This window comes from Sceloporus occidentalis, unplaced genomic scaffold (genome assembly GCF_023333645.1).
Source record: "Sceloporus occidentalis isolate IW3139 unplaced genomic scaffold, rSceOcc1.0.p SCAF_2, whole genome shotgun sequence".
NCBI classification, from domain to species: Eukaryota; Metazoa; Chordata; class Lepidosauria; order Squamata; family Phrynosomatidae; genus Sceloporus; species Sceloporus occidentalis.
The window spans coordinates 242,005,388-242,019,172 of NW_028316982.1; the positions used below are offsets into that span (position 1 = coordinate 242,005,388).

At 38.8% G+C, this 13,785-nt stretch overlaps 1 protein-coding gene across 3 annotated transcripts in view; it reads left to right on the top strand.

The window, feature by feature from the left end:
- STARD13 (StAR related lipid transfer domain containing 13) overlaps positions 1-13,785 on the top strand; it is a 167,586-nt gene that overhangs the window by 149,050 nt on the left and 4,751 nt on the right. For 2 of the 3 annotated variants that reach the window (XM_089512512.1, XM_089512509.1), the window contains exons 11-13: positions 3,287-3,508; positions 5,317-5,534; positions 9,235-9,411. In XM_089512512.1, coding sequence (XP_089368638.1) covers positions 3,287-3,508; positions 5,317-5,534; positions 9,235-9,411 — 617 coding nt within the window. Of the gene's footprint in view, positions 1-3,286; positions 3,509-5,316; positions 5,535-7,031; positions 7,660-9,234; positions 9,412-13,785 lie in introns of those variants that run through there. The other variant, XM_089512511.1, reaches the window with a different exon arrangement.

Genomic DNA, 13,785 nt, shown 5'->3' on the forward strand with positions numbered 1-13,785 from the left:
TGATTTTGAGTTCTTTTCACAGTTTATTTTTAATTACAATCCTGACCGAATCTTGAAGTAAAACAAAGGGGAAGATAAATAGATCAGTGGTAAAAGAAACATATGTAATCATTTTTTAAGAAATACTTGCTGTGTTTTGGAGTGAAATATTTGTTCAGATGCTCAGAGGTTTGTGACATAGGACCTTCCTGTTATCTTGTGATTTTTTTAAAAATGAATTCTCTCAAACCATACTCACTACTCAGGATGGAATTTAGAACAGTCCTGAAGCTAATATAAGTAATTTTGCTGCAATTGCTTACAAGATGAAGTTGAGAAAACCCCTGTTCTCCCTTATTGCCACCCTGCTGACATGAGATCATCAAACCAGATAGGATTACCCTATAAATTTACAAATATATTTAATGGGATTGTGTCCCCCCCCCCCATTAATAATAGAAATTGGGGCAGTGAGTTTGACATATGGGGAGACAGGTCAAATATTTTCCTTAGTCCACAGTCCTTCTGAAAATTGTCATTCCTAAATTGCTATTAGTCCCAAGGAAATTTGCATTGGCACAAAGACAGCTGTAATAGAAGCCATTAGTAGTAGCTTCATTGAGATGTTTTTAAACACCATGATAGAAGGAAGGGTTAAAACCTGTACCCTCAAATATTGCAGCTCTATTTTTGCTCAGCAAACACACACAGTGAACCACAAAAAAGTCAGACATGCTATTAAATGCCCTTGTCATTTTTTCCCTCTCTTTCCTTCTGTTCCTGTCCCATTAACTGCCTCCCTAACGGTGACCTATTCTCACTGCAGACCCTTTATTAACCTTTTCCTAACAAAGCAAGAAGAAATGCCTCCATAGATGTTTTCACTGTAGAGATCTATGAGAATGGAGCAGAGGGCAATTCTCTTCTTCAGTGCTGATTTCTTGGGCATCACAGATGGACTTCAATCCCACACAGGCATTCTTCTCAAATTGCTCAAAAGGACTCAAAGGAACTGAAAGTGTGAGAGCAATGCAATGGTGCAAACTGGGATCTGTGCATCATTATTATTATTATTATTATTATTATTATTATTATATAAATTATATCCCGCCCCTCTGTCCGAGACAACCAGGGCGGCTTACAAGTTAAAACAGTACTGTCCCAAATCCCAGTATCCCAACACCACCCCTAAAATAACAATTAAACAATTCACAGTTTAAAACATACCTTAAAATAAACAATCAAAGAGTGGCTATAGAAGATTCAGAGGGGTAACAGGTTCCAATCTTTGGTGGCCATTTTTCTAGTCAGTAAAGGCCTGCTGGAAGAGATCTGTCTTAACAGCTTTTTAAAAGCTGTTTAAGCTGGTAATGTGACGGATCTCCTCTGGCAGGCCTTTCCATAATCTGGGAGCGGTTGCTGAAAAGGTCTTCTGGGTGGTTGCAGACAGCCTAGTTTTCATAGGCTGCAAGAGATTCCTCCCAGAGGACCTGAATGTGCAGGGTGGATTGTTTGTTTATAAAGTGCTGTAAATGCTGAGTGTACAAAATTAAAATTAAAATTAAAAACCTGCCTAAGGCATGCAATCTAAGGAAACAAAAATATTAACATTAAAACATATCACAAAATACGACATGCATGCTAGTGCCCTCAGTCCTCAGCCTTTCCATGCTGAGTGACAAGGTCTGCTTGAGTATTTATAGAACACTCTGTGCTTTTTAAACATTCCTGATCATGTCAATGGTTCCACTTCTACTCAGACAAATGGAAGTGGAACACAGCTTGCTGCTTAACAAACAACTTTGGGGACTGCAGAAACAGGGACTGACATATACAGACACAGGGGACAATACCAGCATGCATGGACCCATCATCATACAGTCTCTGAGCTCTGACATATTCAGAAGGTCACCTGTATAGGGCTAAAGTTACAGGTAAAGGAACATAGATAAGAATTAGAATAATGATGGATCAAATGGCTGCTTGAAGTCAAACCAAGGATGTCTTTTATAGCAAGTTTTTTGAAAGGCTTGCTGTGGAGTGCAACTGAACTACTCTAGGACAGATTTTTTAAAAATAATATTTATATTTGCATAAGAAGATCAATCTAGTTAGCAAGACTTGAGCTCAGTTCCTGAGTTTGCTCCTGCTGACAAGGGTAGTGTTCTGTTCAGGGATTCTCTCCAGCAAGAGATGGTAGAAGGCAACTTTAGCCTCCTCTCTGCAGCTCCTTGTGTCTGATGGACATCAGCTCTAGAAGGCTGAGGATCACCTGAAATAGGACTTCAGGGGGTAAAACTGGTAGGAAAAAATTGCTTCCTAGAGCCTTCCACCAGTAGTATCCTCTACCTGATCTCACTCTTATCTCTGAATAAAAGGAGCCTTATCTGTGGATGTGGAAGCCTGTTTAGGAGTGGGAACAACTAGCTAACCTAGTCAGGATAATGTTGAACTTCATTTCACATTCCATTGTAGCATTTAGATATTTTTTTTAAATTAAAAGAGAGCCAGCACAGTGTAGTGGTTTTAGTGTTGGACTAGGCCTATGGGAGACTAAGGTACAAATTCCCACTCAGCCATGAAAACCTATAGAGTGACCATAGGTAGGAAAGCAATGACAAACATTATCTGAATAATTCTTGCCTAGAAAACCCTATGATAGCATTTCCATAAGTGAGAATCAACTTGAAGACATAAAAGAACTTTTTAGAGGAATAAAAAATTGACCATCCAACAGCACATGGATCTTACCTACTTTTTGCTTCCTGCTTATGTAGATTCTTTACAGTACTCTCTCTCCTATGACCTATAGAACACTATACATCTTAGGTCCAGATTATTTGCCAGACCCCATATGAGCCTGCCTGGACCCTGAGATCCACAGGCAAGGCCTTCCTCTCAATCTCACCACCTTCACAGGTACAGTCGGTGGGAACACAAAGAGTGGGACTTCTCAGTGATTGAACCTAAACTTTAAAACTCCCTCCCTAAGCAGGCTTGTCACTAGCAAATATTTTTTATTCAGACAGGCTTTTAAGAAAGGGCTGTAAGTTTTTGAAATTATATTGTGTAACTTTTAAAATCTTGTTAGGGTATCTGTTTTTAATATGGTTACAGTTTAATTTTGGTTTTAATGTTGACTTTTTGTATATTTTTCATTGTAATCTTTTGAATGAGTAAGCCATCTTGATGATGATACATTGAATTCTTGTTGAATTTCCATGAAATGATTTAACTCAAATAACAATATACCAAATGTGTTCTTTAATATGAAACCTCCTCCACACCTTCTCATTCTTTGGAGCAGATTCCCCATGAGATGGTAACACAGTCTCGGAACTCCTATATTGAAGCTGAAGTACATCCTCCAACTCTGGAGGAACTGGGCAAACAAATGGATGAAGCAGGTGGCAGTTTCCAGACCTATCTGGAAGGTCTTGTACTAAACCTCTGTAAAGAGGCTAAGGACAAATTCAAAGGATGGGTCACTTGTTCAACCATAGAATATACAGACCTCTCCTACAAAAAGGTAATTTCCGTAGTTAGAAAATCTGCATGCTAACTAGAACATCCTTTTGTCAGCTTTTGTCAGGACATTATCACATGGGAGGAATGTCTCCCAATTTTGAAAGAAAAGAAAGTAGAGCCAGTTTGGAAATGAACACAAGTACATGGATAGTTATCACACCACAGAAGAACACAGTACCCATCCCAAAGCCGAAGTAGTGCAAATGCAAAAGAAATTATCATATGAATATGTACCATTTATACTCTAGAATTTGAATTAGCATCCCTGCACATGCGCAGTGAGGGCAGAATCGGATTGTGGCCTTTTTAAACTTCCCGCTGGGCTTGCTTCTGGTTCCTGTGGTTTTGCCTTGTTTCACGTTATTTTTTCATTCATTGCCCTTTATTTCACGTTATTTAGGCAATTCACCAATTCAAAACCAGTCCAAAGCAACCTTGTACTTGGTTTGAGCATTGGGCTATGACTGTAGAAGGCAGGGATCAAATCCCACTGGGTGACTTGGTGCAAGTCACACTCTTTCAGCCTCCTCATAAAATGGCAGTGGCAAACCCCAACTGAATAAACCTGCCAAGGAAACCCTGCAACAGGATCGCGAGAGAAAAAGACAGAGCCCTGGCCAATCCCTTCCCTCCAATTGGAGAGGATGAGTTTGCAAAGGGAAAGAGCCAGAAAGGGCTGAGAGGAGGAAGGAGGGAGGGAAGCAGTGTGTGTGCCTCTGTGGGGAGGGCTGCTTCATCCCCAAACAGCTCCAACTCCAAGAGGAGAGAAAAGCCCCCCTCACCCAGAGGGAGGGAGGAAGGGAGGAAAAAATTGCAGCCAGCAAAGGAGCTTGAGAATTGTAGTCTAATTTGAAGGCAATCCAAGGGCGACCAAGACATGCATTCCATACCTGAAAAATTCAGATTGAACGCAACTTTGGAGTGGAACAGGATTTGTAAATTCTATATTTCCCTGAATTTACACATCTCTTGTTTGACCCTGGATTGGGTTCGAACTGACTTAGCATTGACTTCGATTACATGTGATAACCTCTTGCACAAAAACGTGAAACCCCATGATTGCACCCAGGATCACACTGCATTGACCTTCCAATTTCCCCCATGTGATGACGTCCTAAGCCTCATTGTCACTGTGAAACATCAGCCCTTATCCAAAGGAGCACACATCCATCAGTGCCTGTGTGTTTTTAAGTTCATGTTTTTATACAAAGACAGGTCTAGATTTTGACATGTTTAAAGTATGTAAATGGGACTTGAATTCTATTGATTTCAGTGGATCTACTCTAAATATGAGTAAGTCTGAATCTATTCCATAATTTTAAAAAAGCAGAGAAGATACAGCCAAGATTTTTAAAAAGAATATATGTTAATTAACTGAATAAACATACACAAATCATATTTATTAAATAGTCCCTTTTAAATTAGAGACAATCAACACTTGATGTTAAACATTTTTGTTGAATACTGTACAATACTAATATCTAGTTGTTTTTAAAAACTGCTGTCTTACAAGAGTTAATTTATGGGCTAGGATTTCCCTTGATTGTCTTTCAATCCCATAGATATTTAAACAAGACTTGTCATGATGTTCTTGTGCCTTAAAATGTGCTTGTAAATATTGAAAGTTACAGTCTTCTAAAGTGGCGCCTTGCATAACTTGGAATACTGAAAATGAACTGGGAATATATCTTGGGATCACATGGAAGTAATATAAGCACATAGACAGGCTTCTTTAAATCCAAGCCTATATTTCATTTATTTGCTTAACACAGTGTCCTTTCTCTTCTCTCTTTCCAACTCTAAATTCAGGTTGGAGATGGAAATCCACTAAGGCTATGGAAGGCATCGGTAGAAGTTGAAGCTCCTCCTTCTGTTGTCTTGAATCGTGTACTAAGAGAACGCCACCTTTGGGATGAGGATTTCTTGCAATGGAAAGTCATTGAAACCTTGGATAAACAGACTGAGATCTATCAATATGTTTTGAATAGTATGGCTCCACATCCTTCTAGAGACTTTTTAGTACTCAGGTAAATTAATTTACTGGTAGAAGCAACTAAGAATAGCTTAGCTACTTTATTGTCTATCCATTTGTTGTTGTTAACAGGCCCAACTCAAGGCAAACCTGTGGATGAGACCTCTTCAAGTCCCCTTTTCCTTCCACTGCTTTGCTTAGTCTTAGGAGTTTATCACATGGGAGGAATTTCTCTTAATTTCGAATGAAAAGAAAGTGGGGCCAGAACACAGTCACATGAATTCGCTAGTTCAGTGAGTTTACGTGAATTCAAATTGCATTCAAACTGACCTCCCATAGCTTGCCATTGCCTGAAATTGCATGTGACCACTTATCACGCAATAACGTGAAACCCCATGATTGCGTTTGGACTGACTTCCTATTGCCCGAAATTGCGTGTGGTTGTCTATCATGCAATAACGTTAAACCCCATGATTGTGTTCAGATTGCTATTGGATTATACTTCCAATTTCCCTCGTCTGATAATGTCCTTAGACTCAGTCCCATGATCTCCCTAATTGAGTCTATCCATGTGGCACGTGGTCTTCATTTCTTTCCTCTCCTTTCTTTCGTTATTGCCTTTTCTAATGAGACGTGCTTTCTTACGATGTATCCAAAGTACAACAGCCTCAATTTGATCATCTTGGCTTCGAATGACCGTTCAGACATGATCTCTTCAAAGACTCATTTGTTTATCTTTTTTGGCTAGCCTACAATATTCTCGGCAGTCTTCTCTGGTACCACATCTCAAGTTGGTATTCTTCATATTTCATGTTTATTGCATATACTTCATGTATCTTTAAATGATCTCTAGCATTCATTCTTCAATTAATATTTTTTCCAAATGATGCTATTTTCTAATTGAAAAAAATCTTGTAATCAGAACACAGTTTGTGAAATTTAAAACCATAAAACATTGGCCACTTTCTTTAACCAGGCGTCGGAGAAAGGCTGTTATTTAATTTATGCAGCTGTGTAAGTTGTCAGAATTACATAAATGCAGCTGGTCCCATTGTTCTGACTTTTCCCCTCCCTGGAGAATCATTGTTCTTTTAATGGAATTTATTTTATGTTGAAATAAAGTTTAAAATAGAGACAACAAAAACAACACAGAAAAAATGGAACAATTGCTTTAAAAAATCAAGAAACTTGCTATTGATAATTCTTAGTATATCATAGATATGCTTGTTGAACAACAGGCATAAGATAGTCTAAAGAAAAGGCTGTGACTTAATGGATTATGATTGGGTATATGCATGATATTGTTTATAAAATGTAGATAGATATGTAGATTGCTTTGCTTACTAATACCGACTTGTTTTTAAGTCACATTTATTGGAGGGCTTTTCCCCACAAAAGTTATAAATGATGTAGACAAATATATTCTGATGAACTTTTCTTTTACAATAATTTATATATTCACATGTATATTTATATATTCGCAAGTAGTATACTGGAGGCAAGGCTGGATATAAATATAACTAATAATAACTTCAACTTCATATATGTACAGGTGCAATTATGTACAGGAAAGAATCTTGTCTCTACAATGGAGCCATAGTCCAATGGATTAGTAAAACTGATTCCAGGTGTGATCAGTTTCTAGCCTAAGCAATTCATACCTAAGACAAACTTTTGTACTTTCTGAACTCTGTTTAGGTGTGCACCCATCTTTCCATGTACCCAAGCTACCTAGAGTGTTGTGAAATTGTAGATGATATAGAAATTCAGAAAATAACAGATAAAAAATAAATATGAAAAACGATAACTGTAGACATGTTTAAAATTTAGTCTCTACAGCAGTGGTTCCCAACCTTCCTAATGCCGCGACCCTTTAATACAGTTCCTCATGTTGTGGTGACCCAAACCCATGAAATTATTTTCATTGCTACTTCATAACTGTAATTAAATAGGTGTTTTCCAATGGTCTTAGGCGACCCCCATGAAAGGGTCATTCGACCCCCAAAGGGGTCCCGACCCACAGGTTGGGAAGCACTGCTCTACAGCCTAATTGAAATTTGAGTACTAAACTTTATGGGAAAGGGCTGGGGTACAGTTGTAGAAATCACTGAAAATTTTTGAAATCTTGGAGATTCACTGCTAGTCAATGAAGATCAGCCTTCTCCAACCTGGAAACCTTAAGAATTTTTGACTTATGGTTCTCAGCATTGGTCTTTCTTGACCAATGCTGGGAACCATTGATCATATAGACCGAGCCTTCTAGAAGTTAAAATCTAATAGATCTAGAGGGCATCAGATTGCAGAAGGCCTAGATGAACTATAGTAGTTGCTCTTTTACAGTGACTCAGTATAACTTTCCATGTTTCCTTTGATAATGAATATAAAATACGATCAACCCCCTGTATCCATTGATTTCTTATGCACTGACTCAATCATCCACAATTTGATTATGTATGTATGTATGTATGTATGTATGTATGTAAATTCCAAAAAGCAAACCTTGATTTTATCATTTTATATAAGGGGCGCCATACCTATGCCGTTGTATTTAGAGGGATTTGAACATCCACTGTTTTTGTTATCCATGGGGGGTCCTGGAACCAAACTCCAGTGAATACCAAGAGCCCACTGTATCGTCTGTTGTAAGGAAGTTGTTTGATGTGCTTTTTCATAACACCATTATCCAGGTGGCTGTAGCAGTAGGTAGTACAAAGTAGCAATAGTTGTCATGAAGACAAAGGACAGACTTAGATCCTGCTTATTTGAGATCTTTTTTTAAAAAATACAACCTTAAAAAATTCATATCCTTTTAGTAAATGCCTGAATGATTAGACTTGGAAATCAATACATTGCACTTATTCTGAAATATATTTCACGTTTACAGGATAATTTTTCATATTGTGTTTCTCTTTTTGGGCTTTCAGTAAAGCTCTTTATTATTTGACACTTATGCCTGCCTAATTCTCCCAAACCATCTACACAATAGTTTTTTATGGGTTTTTCAGGCTATGAGGGCTAGAAGAGTTTGTTCCTGACGTTTTGCCAGCAGCTGTGGCCGGCATCAAGTGCTTAAGCTGTTTTAATCATGTTTTTAATAATGTTGATGTTTAATTCCTTTTTAATTTTAGAAAATCAATGTTTTAGCTGAATTTTTTAAATTATTGTAAGCAGCCTTGGATCTCATTTTGAAAGAAAGGTGTGACATAAGTACAATAAATAATAATATTTGCCTTTATTTTTTTTCCCAGTCAGGTTTGTCATTAGCATCACTGATATTTTTTTATTATCAATCAGATTTTTATTTTTGAAAGAAAAGCACCACTTCCTATACATTTCCAGGTTTCCCCATTTTTTATCCTCCCCAGAGGATGAATCCTGCATTAGAGAGAAAAATTGGAAATGTTCTCAGTTTTGGACTACAGTGACTTTGCTAGCTAGAGGTCTTGGGGGCCTGAGAACCAGTGTGGTTTAGTGGCTTGAGTGCTGGACTCCAGAAGAGCAGGGTTCGAATCTTCACTCAACCACGGAAACCCACTTGTCTCAGCCTAAGAAAGGAAGACAATAGCAAACCTCCTCTGAACAAATCTTACTAAAAAAACTTTAGGGTCCCCATAAGGTGGAAAGGACTTGAAGAAAAAGTCCTACCCTGATTAGAAACAAGGACTTAAAAAAAATTAAATACAGGCTTGGGTATTTTGTTTAATCATAATTCATCCCTACATGTAACACTTTCTTTTTAAAACACATTTTATTAGGACCTGGAGAACAGACCTGCCAAAGGGGATGTGTATATTAGTGGCCATCTCCATAGAACATGAAGAATGCCCTCTGATGGGAGGTGTCCGAGCAGTTGTTATGGATTCACAGTACCTAATAGAGCCTTGTGGTTCTGGAAAATCTCGTCTGACACATATCTGCAGGATTGATCTCAAGTAAGTACCATTGGTGCCAAAATACTAATCAGATAAAAACCACAGAATCAGATGTTCTGAGCAATGGGCTGGATCCAGGTATATGTGCAACTGAGCTGGTGGTAACAGATTTCCCAGCTCTCTCCTCCCTATGGCAGCCTCTCTGGTTCTCTTTAGCTGCTAAACAAAGGACTGGGGCATGTGGAGTGAGTTGTAATGTCTTGGTTCCACCACCATCACTGGATATATGTCAGGAGAGGACAGAGGAGAAGACCTTGGTGGTGGCTGCTCCAAAGCCATGGGATTCTTTTCCACAGGAGGTTAGTCTGATGCTTTCTCAGCTCACCTTTCACTGGTAGGGAAAGACCTTTTAAAACAAAAATTAAACAGGCATTTGTTGGTTGATTAGTTATTTAGAAGAGTTTTTTAAAGAGGGTTGCTATATTTTTATCTTAATTGTTATGGTTTTTAAAAATGATTTCACACTTTTTAAAATAGTGTGGATTTTTTTTCATAACAGTTTGTTTAATTGTGTTTTGCCCTTATTGTTATTACTATTAACTTTACGTATACCATACCTAGTTCCCAAAATTGGGACCCAGAGCAGATTACAAATTAAAATGATTACAATATAGTTAAAACGTACAAAAGGGCAACATTAAAATAAAGCTAAACTATAAACAGTATTAAATGCAAAACATGCATTTACAATGATGAAAAACAGTTTTAAAATACTATATTTTAAAACAATACAGCCCCCTCTTAAAAACCCTCCCTTGAAAATTTTCCATTCTAAAAGCCTGTTGGAGTATTTTAAAAAGCCTTTGCTTGCCAGTGGAAGGAGAGCAAGGAGAGGACCATTCTAGTCTCCCTAGGAAGAGAGTTGCAGAGTTTTAGGGACTGCCACTGAGAAGCCCTTGACTTGTGTCACAACTTTTTATCATTGGGGAGAGAGGCCAGAGGACTCGCCTGCGCCTGTTTGGGGCGTTTCCCTCCACCAGGAGGAGGCCGGTGGCAGCGGCCTCTATAAAATCTCGGCTTGCCGGCCCCGACGGAGGACGCCTCCACACACCCCACGCCATCGGGGAGAGAGGCCAGAGGACTCGCCTGCACCTGTTTGGGGCGTCCTCACTGCCGCTGCTGCTAGCGCGGCCGGAAGAACTGTGGCTTGTGCCCTGATACCATCTGGGCAATCTGGAGTCTTTTGTTTTTGTGGTAACTCTGGGGGTTGGAGGGCTAATTGCTGTTTGGATATTGTTATTGCTGTTATTGTTGTTATGTAATATCGGCTGTTTTGTGATATGCACTGAGAATTATATTGTTGCCTTTGTATTGAGATGTATTGCCACTGATGTTATGATGTTATGATGTTTTTGAGATATGCTGTATTATGTTATTGTTTGCGAACTGTTGTAAACCGCTTTGATTAATTCATTTTAGAAAAGCGGTATACAAATAAATCTTATTATTATTATTATTATTATTATTATCATTAAATTTTTAGTTTTATCTTGTTTAATCTTATTTAACCTATTTTATTAAATTTTGAGCTGCCTTGGGTCCCATGTCAGGTGAAAGATGGGATAATTAAGTAAATAAAATACAGGACAAGGGGAAGGGTCCTGAAAAATGAGGCAGAGGCATTTTCTTGTGTATGCAGCCTTTTTGTCCAAGGAGGGCAGATTCTGGATCCAATCCATTGGCTGGCATCCTATTGGTTAATCTCAGCTAGAGTAGTCCCATTCAATCAATTGTTGAATGGTGAGTCAACCTGTAGGTAAATCCTATTGATCCAATAGGTTTACTCTAGTCAACACTATGGCAAGTTTAGTTAAAAGAGTGCAGCTTCTTCTGTAAAAAGAAGTAGCATCTGGTACTTGGCTCAATATAATTTTTCAGAGCCAGGAAAAGTTTTTTGTTTGTGTTTTGTTTGTTTTGTTTGTTTTGTTTACAGCTTCCAGAATCCACCTAGCCAACTTGGCAATGAGAGTTGTAGCCAAGTTCTGCAGTTTTTCATAGCTCTCAAATTATTCCTCACAAATCATTGTCAATTGCAGCTCAGTCTTCTCAATCAGTGCTACCTAAAGTGATAGTTCCAGGACCTGTGCCGATCTCCAAGCCATTCGCTACAAGTGCCTTGTGATTATCCAGGGAAGAAAGAAATGTTTGCAGTATATGGACAGAAATAATTTACCAGTCCCTGATACAGCGGGGAAAAATAATTGGTGGTCACATACATCAGATTGCCTGAGAAGCAGCACTGTTCTAAATAGTTGTGCAAGTGTACCCACGTTGCATAGTTATATAAGTTTGCTAGCACCCTGTGAAATACTGCCATGTGTAGATTGTCAGTGGCCACATATTATTTCCCTATGATCAATTGCATAATCAAAAAAAAAAAAAAAACTTACAAACCACCTGCATCTAATTCCAATAAGTAATATGGATAAATGTTTTATAACTTTAAAAAATCATTCAGCACTTTAATTACCTAATTTTATTTTTGTCTCCCAGGAGGATTAGCAAAAGAATACCACTTTAGGGAACAGATACCTCCTCTGTGATTTAAGTACTCTGTGTGTGTGTGTAAAATTGACATGTTACAAAAAAATGTGTTTCTATTATGGGTTTACCGTCAAAGGCTGAAGAGCTAAGCTTTCTGATAAAACTTCCAGAATCCCTTAGCCAGTAGCGGTGAATATATGATTACATGTTTCTGAAAAGAACTATGTTTTTGCATACAGGCAAAGTCTGATGAATCCCCACCATTCTGCATTATTCAATATAATTTATATTTTTAAAGTAAGGTAAATAATGTATCACTTGCCCATTGAGCTGATCTTTCCCTTCAGTGTAGTAAAGCTGACAAGTATTATTATTCTTATATATAGCCTTTTCATATAGCTGCTTGGAGCTTCAGTCCAGCACCCAGCTGCGCATATGAAATTCAACTGAACTAAGATTTCCTGTATGCATTTGTAACTAGGCATAAGCTAGAAACTGCTTGAGTGCTGCAGATTTGTTGGTTTAGTTCACCGTCTTGGAAATTCTGTTATTGTTGACATTTTAGAGATGAGAAAATTAATGAGAGAGGTAACCTTCCAAAGTGTGAAAGAAAAACTTACATGTTACAAAAGATGTGTTTCTGTAGAGTCTGAAAAATTACTTTTCTGTCTAAAACTCCCAGAATTCCCCTGCCAATGCACTCAAGAATGCTGGAGGAATATGCACATTGTAGTCCATAAGATTTGCATTCTGGATTGAACCAAGAAGACCCACACTTAAGTGCAGCTTACACAGATGTATGTCTCTGGGTGCCAGAAGTTATTCTCTGTTCCTTTGTAACCCAGTCCAAAATCTCCCCAGCAGTAACTGTCAAGCTGGGAGCAGCTGGTTGTGGACACTGGAGAGGAGAAGGAGGCAATTCAGATGGTGAAGAAATGAAGAAGTGACTGATCTGGGCTCCAAGGAAAAGGAAAAGAATGGTACACTTACAGTTCAGTGAGGGAAGAAATGAAGGTACATTCACATATGGAGTGCACCTTCATCTCTTCCCCCATTGAGCTGAGACCAACTGCTTCTACATCAGAATTAACTCCTTCCCCTCCCTATCAATTGGCAGCATCAGCCATCCTTGCCAGTGCATAACAGCTGCTGGAGCAGGAAGAAGGATACAGAACTGCTTTATTTTGGTCAGAATCTGTTTTTTATTGATGCAACAGCTGTCTGCTCATGGAAAGTTTTTCATTCAGGTTTTCTGTTTTCAGCTGTTTTGGTCCCCAAGGCATGCAGTGACCACTGTTGCATGAGAAGGAGCTTATTATTGGCTCCCAAAATAGGAGGCCAGGGAACCTTGCACTTGGCCCATGGGACCAAGTGCAGTCACAAATACAGGGAAAGGGAGAAGGCTCTTCAAGGCCCATAGTAGTCATTTCAGGGAGTAGCTCAGTCTGGGCAGTGCTGAGATGGGGTGATTTGATACCCTTGTTGATTGGGGAGCATACATGACCTGATGTGCTAGTAGTCCACCTTGGTGGAAATGACTTGGATCTGCTTAAAGGCAAGGCACTCATTTGCCAAGCATTGCATAATTTCCAGGTCATAATGGGGGTGTCCAATATTTGATCAACAGAACTGATCAACAATTCTGCCCCACCAGGTTTGGCAGGGTAAGGTGGATCCTAGACAGCTGGATTTTACCCACAGATGGGTGAATGGGGAAATCCAGAATATTTTGTGTAGGGAGCTAGGTCACTTTCTCCTGCATCATGACATACTTTTTCGAAGGACCCAAGTTCTACATAGCAGACAGTATTCATTTGTCAGAATTAGCAACAAAGTTAATTCAGTCTTCCTCGGGGATTTGCAAAAGGGGGTGAGCACCATTTTGGCTAG